The sequence below is a fragment of the Populus trichocarpa genome, chromosome 10 (genome assembly GCF_000002775.5).
Source record: "Populus trichocarpa isolate Nisqually-1 chromosome 10, P.trichocarpa_v4.1, whole genome shotgun sequence".
In the NCBI taxonomy this organism is placed as follows: Eukaryota; Viridiplantae; Streptophyta; class Magnoliopsida; order Malpighiales; family Salicaceae; genus Populus; species Populus trichocarpa.
Window position 1 is genome coordinate 21,551,752 of NC_037294.2, and position 14,150 is coordinate 21,565,901.

A 14,150-nucleotide genomic window follows, 5' to 3' on the forward strand; every position below is an offset into this window, starting at 1 on the left:
TTAGTGAATGGAAGCAAATCTCCCTCTCCCTCGCCTGATTTTTTTCCGAATCATGCTCAAAATTGAGCCATTATTCAATAAGTAATCGATATCAACCACCCCTCCCCCGCGAAGACAATAAAAGGGTATTTATTAATTGGCCTTTCAAAAACATACAGAACTCACGAACATCCATCGATTAAGCACTTGAAGACTCTAGAATTTATGGGAATCAAATCTCAATTTTAAGACCCAATTTCAAAGACACTTATATTGCTAAACAACTGGTACTCAAATTCATTCAATCAGTTAACAATGAACCTGATTCACTTGCTCAGAAAACAGAAGCAAATTATAATCCTCTTCGTTCAGCTATTCATAGCCAGACACAATTAATTCATTAGATTAACAGACCAATACACCTACTTCAAACAATCCATCAAATCAATCAAGAACATATCAAAAACATGCAAGCATTCCACAAACACAAATTTCTAAGAAAAAGGCAAAACCTAAACTATCGTTCTGCTTAGACACTTGCTAATATTAACTTCTTATAAATTCAAAAGACACAGCACGAAGAAATCATACTCGATAACTTAAATTAAGCTAAAACACTTAGCTCGGTCAATTTCAGCTCGGTCAGTATAATCGTTTGTTTTTCTACAACCAGACAAACACACGCTCAAGATTTTAAAAACACATAAAATCAACAACAGCGACGAGAATAAATCGTTCTACAACCAAACAAACACATGCTCGAGATTTTAAAAACACATAAAATCAACAGCAGCAACGAGAATAAATCGTAACCAAAAAAAAAAGATAAGCAGCAGCAGCAGAAATCATACTCAATAGTTCAAATTAAGCTAAAACACTTTGCTCGATCGATTCCAGCACCGTCAATATAATCGCTTGTTTCTCTGCAACCAAACAGACACACGCTCAGGATTTTAAAAAACAAAAAAAATCAACAGCAGCATCGAGAATAAATCGCAATCAAAATCAGATAAGCAGCAGCAGCAGAAATCGTGCTCGATAATCAGAATACTACTGAAATCAGGAGTTCAAATCAATTGCGCTTAAATTCTTAGTAAAGGCAACTTGTTTTCGCTGTTTTTTTCTGCAATGACAACAAGAAGAAGAATACGTCGATCTCAAAAACAGAGAAACGAAGAGTCAGGGTTTAGAATCGGAGAAATTTGAGTGAGCGATCGAGTTTGCGTCCCCGTGAAGTGAAAGCACGATCGTCAATCGAGACACGGAAATACTCTCTTTGAGTGGGTGGCGGAGCAAGAGAGAGAGAGGGAGTTTGTTATTTTGTAATTCCTAGAGGTGGATTTGATTTCCTTGCTGGTTCTTTTTTCATGTTTGCCGCCTTTTTGTTTTCGATTTCCCTCTTATCGGGGATTTTGAAAGTTTTTGCTTTGGTTGTGGATGGGTTCTCTTGATTTTTGTGAAACCGTTGTTTATATGTGACACGTGTGATGTTGTGGAGGAGGGTAAATAATATTTTTGGTCCTGTAGATTCAAGAATGTTCTGTTTTTGACCTTGTAGTTGATAGCGTTTTTAATAGTACCCTTGTTTTTAGGATTTTTAAATTTATCACTTGAAAAGGAATGGCATCGAAATCAATGGGAAATCATGATCTCTGATCAGGAAAACTATATTTGTAATGCATATTAGGGATGAGCAAAAAAACCAAGAAACCAAGTAAACCGAGAAAAAAATAATCAAAAAAATCAAACCGAAAAAAAAAACCGATTATTTTTTTGTAAAAATTTTCGGTTGATTCGGTTCGGTTTCAGTTTCCGAAACCTGAAACCGGCAAAACCCCAACCGAACCGAACCGGTTCTGTTCAAGGGGTACTATAAATAGGGGGAACGCGTTCTAAAACATAATTAACCCTAGACACTCTCCAGCGACTCCTTGCAGCCGCTCCCTCAATCCTCACGGCCGCACCTCACACAATTCACACTTTCACTCACTCCGCAACAAAACCAAGTTAATCCATCTTCGATTCTTCATCCATATCCCTCTCCGGCTCCCCCACACCATCTTCATCTTCAAAACTAACAACCTAGCCAGTCAGCCACATCCCTTTCCCACACGGCCACGAGTCGCATGACACACACCACACCGGCACACCGAACCTCCAAAGTCCAAATCTAACAAACCAGTCCCTCCCTCTTTCACACCCGACCTTGAATCGTGTCCCAACTCACACCAAGTATGATTTCTTTTTTCTGTCAATCTTTATTTTTATTTTTATTTTAGCATATACTTTGTGATTCTGTGTATTTGTTGGTTGCTTTTTTTTTTTAACACCAGAGTCCAAATCTAGCAAGCTAGTCCCTCCCTCTTTCACACCCGACCTTGAATCGTGTCCCAACTCGCACCAAGTATGATTTCTTTTTTCTGTCAATCTCTGTTTTTATTTTTTTTAACATATGCTTTGTGATTCTGTGTATTTGTTGGTTGATTTTTTTTAAAACACCAGAGTCCAAATCTAGCAAACCAATCTCTCCCTCTTTCACACCCGACCTTGAATCGTGTCCCAACTCACACCAGGTATGATTTCTTTTTTCTATCAATCTCTGTTTTTATTTTTTTTAACATATGCTTTGTGATTCTGTGTATTTGTTGGTTGATTTTTTTTTAACACCAGAGTTTGAGCATTCTGTGTATTTTGGTTAATTTTTTTCTGCGTTAATAAATCTGTTGTTCTGTGTAGTGTGTATTCTGTGATTAGTGTAGGGATGATTTTTATTTGTGCATTCTATATATTCTGTATGATTCTGTTTATGTGTGTTTTGTGTAGTGTGTAATGTGTATTCTGGGTAAAGCCCCGCATTGCCATTCATTCATTTATGTGTAATGTGATTCTGTGTCCTATATTTAGTCATTAATTTCGTCACTAATTATGTGAATAATTCTGATTAACATAATGGATATTTAAAATTTTGTCACTAGTCGTTGATTTTTTCTGATTATCATTGGGAAACTAATTAATGACTAAATATAGGATTCGTAACAGAACCAGTGGAGACTGAATTACCAGGAGATTAATATTTGATTGCTGGGTAGACTCAGGCTTGACAATGAACTTATTGTTATAAAAATCTGTTGCTATTTCCCGAAATGACTAGGAATCTGTTGCTTTTATAATATAGGATGTAAATTTGTTCCTATTGCATCTCGAAATAGACTGTTAATCAGAATTTCAAGGACAATTTGATGGTGTGAAATGTGAATTTGAGACTTGGGCTTTGCAGATGGCAATGAACTTGGGCTTGACAGATGGCAATGAACTTAGGCTTGGCAGATGTTTTGGCTGATATTACTTTTCATTTTGTTTTTTGTTTTTGCCTGACATTTAAGTTTCTATTAGTTTGATAGTTTTTTTGAATTTTAGTACATTTAAGTCTATTATAAATTATGGGTTTTTAACATGTCAGAAGCTTGATAAATTCCAACTGATATTAGAAGCTTGATAAATGATCTTGAAACCTACGAAAACCTTGAGTCAGGTAAAAAATTTTAGAAACTTGCACCTTTTATTTTGTAATTTATTAATTAAATTGTTTGCAATCATCTAATATGTCTAATTTTTTATTTTGTAGAATTTGGTGGAAAGTTACATGTAGCATTGGATGATAATTAGTTCGGAAGTTATTTTGATGGTAAAATACTACTTTTTATTTTTACATATTTTAATTTATTTTGTCATGTTATAATTTTTTATCTTGATTTCCAGGTTTTGATGTCAATGGTTTACGGAATCAAAGTGCAATGTTCTTGTCATCTTGATGTACTTTTTTATTGGAATGATGTGCACAATGAAGATTTATATGTTTTGCATGAAGTGTTTTATTTTTATGGCAATGTTATTTGTTGTTTCTTTTTAAGCCCTTTTGAAGGCAATGCTTTGTAATTTAAATTTTAATTTGGTGTGTGTTTTATTTAAACTTTGATGCAGGAGAGGAGTCCAAAACACAAATATTAGAAAGACTTGCAACATATTAAACACAATATTAGCACTAATAATTTAATATAAATGAATATTTAGTGAAAAAAAATATTAAATATATTATAGAATTTTGTAATAGAATTAGATAATATTTACATTAATTACAAGCTCATTAGAAAACCCGTTAGAAAGCCCAAAAAGTCTAAAAAAGCCCAAAAAAACAATAATACAGGTTTTCCGGTTTTTCTATTAAAAAAACCGAACCGAACCGAAACCGGTCGGTTTGAACCGGTTCCGGTTTGAATTTTTCAGCTTTTTAAATTTTGATTTTGATTAGTTTTTTTAGATAAAAACCGAACCGCACAGAATTTGCTTTCACCCCTAATGCATATTTTAATAAAATATGATTAGTTGCATCTGTATATGATTTAATTTGATATTTCTCGTGAAACTCGTACGACTACCTGACATTAAATTAATGTGTGGATAATTAAAAAAAAATAACAATAAAACACAGATGAGAGGTGAGATAGAATATAAATTTGTGAATGTGTTGTTCAACGCGTGTGCTGTGTAGTCTGTCTTGACATGCTCTAGAGTAATCCATCCACGGTATTGTTGAAGTTTGATAGTTCAGTTTGCTTGAGGATGAGATTTTTGGTGTGTAGATAGTCGATAATCATTTAATCATGTAAATATTTTTTTTATTTGGGGTTCAGAAGTTTAATGGATGGTGATAGAAAGCCACCTTTAAGACAATTATTTCTAATTGGTTTGAGAATTTCTCGATAATAAAATCAATTATATTTAGTAAAAAGTTGCAATAGATAAAATTCTAGGTTATAAGAGTGTTTTTTTATATATATAAATACTACATGAATTTAAGCATTAATACTTGTAAATATAAATTGTGAATTATTTACCTAGATAATTCGGTGATATACACAGTCTTTTGTACAGGCTGTTTAAAGTAGATAGTTAGAATGTCATTTTCTTATAATAATATTGACAATAAGTGGATATCTCTTGTACAATATTAATAAGTAATGAATATTTCTCATGCAATAATAATGTCTTGTGAAAATATGGTGGACAATTTGAAAACCTCTATACATCTAGGATGTAAATAGATAATTATTTATGAATTTTAACATTTCATATAAGAAGTTATAAAAATAAACAAACAATGTTTCATAACCCAACATAAAACCTATAATGATCGTCAATTTCATACTTATTTGGAATTTGAATGATACAAAGCATAAGGGGTGGTGGGCATGACAAACTGTCATGCCTATATATATTTGGCATCGGCGTGTAATTGAACCCAAATATATTAGATTTGACAACTCGCTTAACCTATATATATTCGAGTTTGGCAAGTAGCTCAATCCAAGAATGTTGGATATGGCAACTCACTAGACCCATGCATGCCTAGACTCGATACATAGCTGAACCTAATGATGTTTAGTGTAGCAGTTAGCCTGATCTACATGTACTTGGACTCAACACGTGGTTGCACTCAATAATTTTGAGTTTGACAACTCGCACATATCAACATATATTTGGAGTCAACGCATGACTGAACCTAAATATAACGAGTCTGACAACTCACCAATCTCATTTCTATCTAAGCTCAACATGCAACCAAACCAAAAGATATCAAATCTGACAAATCACCATACCATGTATACATGAGTTAAGTGTGGAGCTAAACACGATGATATTATTTGAAAGCAAGCTACATCCATATAATCCGGACTTTATGTTATGCATGTTATTACTTTGTTTTTTTATCCTTTTAAATATAAAACTACACAATAAATAAAAGATATAAATATGCGAGTCCACTGGTATGTGATTTGAAATTGATTTTTCACCTTGAAAACATGTGTCACAATATAGCATGTAAGAAAATAATAAAGAAAAGCTTCATACCCACTCTTATAGAAAGACATAGCATGTCTTTTAACATGTTGATTGATGGGTTTTTTTTTTCTATTTTATTTATCTCCACACACGGTTCAACTACAATAATCATAATATAAGCTTTGAATATAGATAATTTATATCCTCGATGCTCATTCAATTTAAATAGAGCTTCACAATACATATATTGCTAGCTCTAACAAGATCATGATGGCATCTATCTAGCTAGCTTCTTTACAGTAACCACGTGAACAAGTGTAGCATTCAGGTTCAAGATACCCTGCAAAAGTATTTTTTGTTTGATAGTGTATTAATTTTTTTTTTGTATATTAATATAATAAAATGATATAAAAATATTTTAAAAAATATTAATTTAATATTTTTTAAAATTAAACATGTTTTTTAAATGCATGTAAAAAACATGAATTCTCGCAATCCCAATCACCATAGCGAACGCGTGTTATGATCTCGGTGACCAGTTTAATGATTTTCTTAATGATCTATTCTAGCAACTCTACGACAATCGTCAATTAGTATTTCGGGCTTTCCATGTATCGCGGGTAAAAATCAATTCATGTTAAGTAGAAAGAAAAAGAAACGACACCGTTCAAGACTATGACTACACCCCCTCCATGCCCATCTTCTCCATTTAAGCACGAGACAGAGAAAATAATCATTATTAACAGCTCTACTTCCAACGCCACCGGTCTCGTGCAACAACTCTGAACCCTAATTTCATGTTCCTGTCTCTACATTACTGGTAATTTCCTCCTTTCAAAGTGCTATGATTTTTTTTTTGAATTTTATCGACTGGTTTGTGTATTTTTTTCTTCTTCTTTGTACTCTAGGAATATAAATTGAATCAAGTTAAAAGCAACAGACTTCTTCTCCTTCCTCTTCTTCTTCACCCCCTTGTCTTGGCTTCAAAATCAACTGGGCAGGAATTTTTTGGATGGGTTTTGATCGTTATCACTAGCTTCTTCCATAGTTGTAGGGATGAGTGCTTCTCTGCTTCCTAAACACGTGGCAGCTGTTTTGAAGCAGCAAAAGGATCCTCTCAAAGCCCTTGAAATGTTCAACAAAGTTAAAAGAGAAGATGGGTTCAAGCACAGTTTGTTAACTTACAAATGCATTATCCAAAAACTTGGGTTTCACGGGAATTTCGTGGCCATGGAGAACGTGCTTGCGGAGACGAGGATGGATATCGATAATAGTTTGCTCGAAGGAGTGTATATTGGAGCTATGAAAAGTTATGGAAGGAAAGGGAAGGTTCAAGAGGCTGTTGATGTGTTTGAAAGAATGGATTTTTATAACTGTGAGCCATCTGTTTTATCCTATAATGCAATTATGAATATATTGGTGGAATCTGGGTACTTCAAGCAAGCTCATAAAGTGTTTTTAAGAATGAAGAATGTGGGGATTGTTCCTGATGTTTATACATTCACTATTAGGATCAAGTCGTTCTGTAGGACGAAAAGGCCTCACTCTGCTTTAAGGCTTCTTAATAACATGGTTTCTCAAGGGTGTCAGCTTAATGCAGTTGCCTATTGTACTGTTGTTGCTGGGTTTTATGAAGAGAATTACCGAGTTGAGGCATATGAATTGTTTAATGATATGCTCAGGATAGGTATTTTCCCTGATGTTTCTACTTTCAACAAGCTTTTACACACTCTTTGTAAGAAGGGGGAGGTCCAAGAAAGTGAAAGACTTCTCAACAAGGTGCTGAAGAAGGGTATGTGCTCAAATTTGTTTACATTTAATATTTTCATCCAAGGGCTTTGCAGAAAGGGTATGCTTAGTGGGGCTATGAGTATGTTGGATAGTGTTATTAGAGAAGGCCTAACTCCTGATGTGGTCACGTATAACACGTTAATTTGTGGATTGTGTAAAAACTCTAATGTAGTAGAAGCTGAGAAGTATCTGCACAAACTGGTGAATGGTGGTTTAGAGCCCGATGGTTTCACTTACAACACTTTAATTGATGGATATTGCAAAATGGGTATGCTACAAAATGCTGAGAAGATTCTTCAAGGGGCAATTTGCAAGGGATTTGTGCCTGATGAGTTCACATATTGCTCCCTAATTAACGGGTTATGCCAGAATGATGAAATTGACCGTGCCCTGGCTCTTTTCAACGCGGCATTGGGAAAAGGATTGAAGCCTACTGTCATCCTATACAACATGCTAATTAAAGGGTTGTGTCAGGAAGGACTTATCTTGCAAGCCTTGCAGATGATGAATGAGATGTCAGAAAATGGCTGCAGCTCTGATATATGGACTTATAATTTAGTTATAAATGGATTGTGCAAGATGGGTTGTGTCTCCGATGCCAATAACCTAATGAATGATGCTATCGCCAAAGGATATGTTCCTGATGTTTTTACATTTAATACGTTGATTGATGGCTACTGTAAACAGTTGAAAATGGAAACAACAATTCAGATTCTGAATAAAATGTGGAGCCATGGTGTTACTCCTGATGTGATCACATATAACTCTGTGTTGAATGGCCTCTCCAAGGCCGTAAAGAATGAAGATTTGATGGAAACTTTCGAAACGATGGTGGAGAAAGGGTGTGTCCCTAACAAAATCACATACAATATACTTACTGAGAGCCTCTGTAAAGCTGGGAAAGTAAATGAGGCTTTGGACTTGGTTGATGAAATACTAAACAAAGGCATTACACCAGATACTGTTAGTTTTGCTACAATCATCAGTGGGTTTGCCAATAATGGGGACCTGAAAGGAGCTTACCAGCTCTTTAGAAGAATGGGAGAACAATATAAGGTCTCACATACAACAGCAACGTATAACATAATGATCAATGCTTTTGCTGAGAAGCTAGATCTTCATATGGGGGAAAAACTTTTTCTTGAGATGGGTGCTGGAGGCTGCGCCCCAGACACGTACACTTATCGTGTCATGATCGATGGCTTTTGCATAACAGGAAACACTGATTCTGGATACAAGTTTCTACTGGAAATGATTGAGAAAGGGTTCATTCCATCACTGACAACGTTTGGGCGAGTAATAAATTGCCTTTGCGTGCAGCACAGAATTCACGAGGCAGTTGATATTATCCATTTTATGGTGCACAATGGTATTGTCCCTGAGGTTGTGAATAGCATATCAGAGGCTGATAAGAAGGTGGTTGCAGCGCCTAAAATAGTTGTGGAAGATTTGTTGAAGAGAAGTTGTATAACTTACTATGCTTATGAACTTCTGTATGATGGTATTAGAGATAAAAAGACCCAAAAGCAAAAACTTCCAAATAGGCACTAACGTGGTGCAGGAAGGCATTCATGTATGTTGACAGAATTTCTTCACTGGAAGTGGAAATGTGAAAGAAGTTATTTCAACAACAACAAAGAAGAGGTTCTGCTGGCTCAACTTCTCTCTGCTTTGAAAATGAAAAAAAAATATTTTGTATCGTTACCTCCATCCCAGCAATGTAATTTTATCATTATTATGCATTTCTGAGGCAGGCTGGGCTAATTGAAAAACTCAAAACAAGTTTCTGGTTGCTTGTTTGTTGCTGGCTGGCAGCATTATAATTTCTGAACTATAGAAGGATCTTCACCCTAAAACTAGACAGAGGCTGCCTTTCAGTCCTGAAAACTGCATGTACAATATTCGATGATATGACACAGGTGAAATTTTCAATTTTTTATTACAATTCTCGATTCCTTAATCATGTACTGCATGTGAGAGAGCCACTTTTCTTCATTTCCCTTGCAGCCAAACAGAGCTGTGAAACCTAATTTATAGTAGATTCAAGTTTTCTCAACTCCTGGCTACTATGGTTTCTCTCAAAAGCAGGTTCTCCCACTGGATTTTCCAACAATTCACTTGATTGTGTTTCATTGATTTAGCTATTTTATTTCTACTTCCTATTCAGGTAAATTTGATTTAGAGGAAAACTTTAAATTTTAGTTTAAAATGTCAGTGAATAAAACATCTCTTTCAAATTTCAATGGCAGTCCTAGGTCTCTGTTTGGCTACTGAGAAAATTCAATGTGACAGAAATTGTTTGATTTTGATTTCAATCAGCACTTGAGAATTGTTGGTTCAGAAAAATGGGATGTGCTAACTCTCACTTAGATTCACTCACTTCGCTCGAGAAACTTCATTTATGATTAAGTAGCTTGTGCATCCTGATTTCTCTGATTTTAAATCTGATTGCATTGAAATGGAAACAAAATTGTAAGAGCCACATGATTTTATCTTGCATCTAATAGATATCAATATTGCTCGTCAACTTTGCAGAGCTATGCAGGGAACCTTGAAAGACAAAAAAAAAAAAAGTCCTTGAGTTTTTCTATTCATATGGCATTAGGTACTTGACAAAATTTCAGTGACAGTATTGCACCTCATGAAACCCTGATGTCACTATGCTTGCGAAATTTGTTCATGGAGGAGAGTTTTATAGCCCTGTGACCTCATAGTGTTCATAGATACTTGCACTGCTTAGTGTTGCAGTTACTTTTGTTGTCATTTTATATGAATCTGTGAAGAATGTTGAGCTCTGTCTTATTTTTGTTTCAGAAATCTGAAATTCGCAATTTTGTTTGTTAATTGATTAATTAGTTTTCTGCCTTCTGCTATACACGTTCAGAAATGTAGAAACTTGAAAATTTAATTGATTGACTCTCAATTTTTTCAATCCAAAGCCACCTAGGTTTGAGCATCGGACGGTACTGGTGAAAGGGCTTGGTTGTGACCCTGATAGTGCTAATGGAGGTGCTAAGGACATGGGTAGAGGCCGTGGAATAGGTGGTTCAAGTGGAAAGATTGGTTGAAGCAGAGGTGAGCCTTAAAATTGGAAATATGAAAAAGAAAAAAACAGTGGATATTTATCATGCTACAGTCATTTTTGCAAATGGATATATTATGGGCCGGCATAGCTGTGTTTTTTTTTTTAAATTATTATTTTTGCTTTATTTTTATATTTTTAAATTGTTTTAATGTGCTATGTTAAAAATAAAATTTTAAATTTAAATAAAAAATATTTTAAAAAATAATCACCAACACAGTAACGAGCACTAGCCATGTTCCCACCAGTTTCCAGATGCTGATGTCTAAAGTAAAAATATCTTCATACAAACCACCACTATTTTTTCTGGTCTCACGACTGATTGGTGCTACGGTCTTGTTGGTCAGCGTTTGCATCAAATTCCAGGGAGCTTAATTCGAACTAACGCCAACATTTTGCTTTCTGGTGACAGGTGCAAGGTGATGGTACCCAGCTGGTTGGATTAAAGGAGGCCTATTTTGCTTTTCGTGGGGAGGCCTGATTGCCCTTTTGAACCAGCTGCCTCCTCCTATAAACCAGTTTCGAGCAGCAGCATCCAGCATGAGATATTCTGATAATTTGAACTTTCTTAGCAGAGAATTATTTCTGTTTAAATTCCTATATAGGTTGCAATGTCAGGGAATTATTATCAGAATTCAGAAACATATTGCTATCTTATCTAGTATTTTCCCCTTTTTTGTGGGGCTGAAACGTTTTAGATGCATTTTCTTCTTATTTTGATAATTAGATCCATTCGGAATGTTAAGCTACTTTTGAGAAAAATAAATTAATACTATTAAATTAAAAAACAAAAAAAATAAATTGGGATAATCTATTTATTTCATAGATATAAGACTTGATAAAGATGCAAGGGTTGATTCACAGGATATCTTTTAGATTTTTTAAAATTATATTTTTTTAAAATGTCATTTTATTTAAATAAATATTTTTTTAAAAAAACTGAATCGATGTGGTCTCCATTCAATTTAAACTTTGAGTCACCAGATTAATTTTGGATCAAGTTTGTGCCCATTGCTTCCAAGGTATTTTTGTCCGACGCCTTTTTCAGCAAATTGAATACTGAAGTTTTATTAATTTTTCTCGCAGTGAAAATTGACATCACCTTCCATCCTCCACCTTCTCCTTCCTTCCCCCTCTCCTGATTTCCCTTCCTTTCCCTCTCCCCCTCTTCTTCTAAAGCCAGACTCAATGGCCCTTGACATAAAAACCTTCGAAACCATAATCCCCTCTCGTTTCCTCTCTTTCACAATACCCAACCCCGTACTCCCAACTCGCCTCCTCCGAGTTGCGGTCCTCGACTCCCCAATCCAACCCACCGAGTCTCCTCAAGTCGCAGCTCTCTTTGTCCCTCAAACCCGTGAACCAGACTGGATTTTCTCAACCGAGTCAGGTCACCTCCAGCTCCTCTTATCCTCTCCTGGAATCTCACGGCTCATATTGATCGGCAACAATCGAATCAACGGCCCTGATTCATCTCCATTGACTTACCACAAAAGGGAGGATGCCCAGTATGTAAAAAGTCTTGAAAATAGTTTAAAGCCTTTGTTTTTTGCTTTATCTCCTAAAGTTAGCGTTAAAGATGGGATTTTTGATGTGCCTATTTTGGATTATGAAGATAATTTGATTTGTAGTGTGGTTTTAGAGAGACGTGCTGGTATTTTTGTTAGTGAAATGCTTGTTGAGGATATTGAGATTGAGAGTGATAGTGAATTGAGAGAGTTTAGGAGGAGATTGAGGTTCAAAAGAATGCCAAATTTGGTTCAAACAGAGATTCGAATCGTGCCTCAGAAGGTTTTTGAGTTAGATCGTGTTAAGATTGGTGGAGAAGTGAAGTTTAGGCCTGACACTAAGGTTCTGGTGCATTCATATTTGATACCGATGGTAGCTAGTCTCTCTTTGATTGGTTCTTGTATCGAGGATCGGTTTCGAAAAGGGTTAAAGCCTAAAGCTTTGTGTTTAGGTGTAGGTGGTGGAGCTTTACTTAGTTTTCTGAGAACTCAATTGGGGTTTGAAGTTTTTGGTGTGGAAATGGATGAGGAGGTTTTGAGCGTTGCGAGGCAGTATTTTGGGCTGGAAGAAATTCAGGTTTGTGTTGGGGATGCTATAGAATATGTAGAGAAGCTTGCGAGTAAAGATAGGGTGCTGGATTTGGTTTCAGGTGAAGATAACGGTGATTGTTATTTAAATCATGCAAATGTTTTTGATGCCAAGTTTGATGTCATTATGGTTGATTTAGATTCTTGTGATGCTAGAAATGGTGTCATTGCTCCGCCATTGGAATTTGTTAAGAAGCACATTCTTCTGGCTGCTAGGTCTGTTCTTAGTGATTTTGGGATTTTTGTCATGAATGTGATTCCTCCGACTAGATTGTTCTATGATACATTGATACATGAGTTTCAGGAGATTTTTCATGAGCTGTATGAAATTGATGTTGGAAATGGAGAGAATTTTGTTCTTATTGCTAAAGTCTCGCCTGTTTCATCACCACTTAGTGAATGTGAGAATAGTTTTCTTCAGAAACTGAGGATAGCGATCTTGGGAAGATACTTGGATTCCATAAGGAAAATTTAAGGCCTGGTGGTTTATAGAGGACCAAAAATGTGGTTTTTCTGATGATATTGTTTTAACTTGAATTCGGATCATACCAGGAAACTCTCAGAATTTCTCGAAAGAGCGTCATCTTGTGGCAAGCTTCAGAAGAAGTTTTTGTGTTCCAATATTTCTCTAATTGGATCTTGTTTGTAAGTACCTTTTCTCACATCTCTTTCACTGTTATTTCTCGAGTTCTAGGTTTTTGAAAAATGACTGTCTTTTTCCATGTAGCAGACTTGACAATTGCAGCTTTTGTTAAGTGCATGGATAGCTCATCTGTAGAGGACACGTTCCTTGGATTTACGAGGGACTATAGAACTCTGTGCACGAAGGCATTTATTTGCTATGTTTTTCTTGTTGGCATTATTGTTTTTCCATTGTGTTGTGTTGGCAGCATAAAGGAGAGAGGTTAATTCCACGTAGTAAATGAAGAAATGTCACAAGCTAGCTGATGCACACTGGTGCTAAAACTGTGTATCAAATTATGACTTGTATTCCCAGTGAAACTCCCTGTCAAAAACAGAAAATGACCTGCCTTAACAGCAGTTTCCAAGACCCTCCGACCATCAACACCACCAACCTGAACACAGCCACTGCCCCGCCATCTCCGCCAAACACCTCACACAATTTTGGTGCTAGATCAACTTCCATTTCTTGGGACAGAAAGATTAAAACTTTTGTCTTGTTTTCGATGTAAAGAGAGAGTGTAGTGTTTACAGAAGATATCATTAAACAGATAAGTTTATTATCTGAATAGAATCAAACGTGTTTTTTTAGATAATTATGGCAAAAATCATGGTAATTTCTGTTTCACTCGAATCTTAAAAGTTTTTTTTTCGTTCCCTTCAATTTTTCCCATTTTCAA

At 35.5% G+C, this 14,150-nt stretch overlaps 2 protein-coding genes across 10 annotated transcripts; both read left to right on the forward strand.

Annotated features, from left to right (window-relative positions):
- Nucleotides 1–6,460: 6,460 nt before the first annotated feature.
- On the forward strand, nt 6,461–11,390 carry LOC7477189 (putative pentatricopeptide repeat-containing protein At1g74580). 9 transcript variants are annotated; one of them, XM_052456889.1, is made up of 5 exons: nt 6,461–9,255; nt 9,366–9,530; nt 9,619–9,699; nt 10,551–10,686; nt 11,106–11,390. In XM_052456889.1, the coding sequence occupies exon 1, from the start codon at nt 6,877–6,879 to the stop codon at nt 9,160–9,162; it is 2,286 nt and encodes a 761-aa protein (XP_052312849.1). In that variant the 5' UTR covers nt 6,461–6,876; the 3' UTR covers nt 9,163–9,255; nt 9,366–9,530; nt 9,619–9,699; nt 10,551–10,686; nt 11,106–11,390. The 9 variants fall into 9 exon arrangements, with proteins under 9 accessions (XP_052312849.1, XP_052312850.1, XP_024465244.2 ...); XM_052456890.1 differs by having other exon boundaries at nt 6,461–6,640; nt 6,729–9,530; XM_024609476.2 differs by having other exon boundaries at nt 6,461–6,640; nt 6,869–9,530.
- A 296-nt stretch (nt 11,391–11,686) lies between these two features.
- LOC7491640 (uncharacterized) lies at nt 11,687–14,098 on the forward strand. The gene is made up of 2 exons (XM_052456413.1): nt 11,687–13,434; nt 13,517–14,098. The coding sequence occupies exon 1, from the start codon at nt 11,882–11,884 to the stop codon at nt 13,262–13,264; it is 1,383 nt and encodes a 460-aa protein (XP_052312373.1). The 5' UTR covers nt 11,687–11,881; the 3' UTR covers nt 13,265–13,434; nt 13,517–14,098.
- The last annotated feature ends 52 nt before the right edge of the window (nt 14,099–14,150 follow it).

Excerpts from the sequence above, each read along its gene's own strand:
- LOC7491640 (XM_052456413.1), top strand. The coding sequence starts at position 11,882 with ATGGCCCTTGACATAAAAACCTTCGAAACCATAATCCCCTCTCGTTTC.
- LOC7477189 (XM_052456893.1), top strand. The coding sequence starts at position 6,877 with ATGAGTGCTTCTCTGCTTCCTAAACACGTGGCAGCTGTTTTGAAGCAG.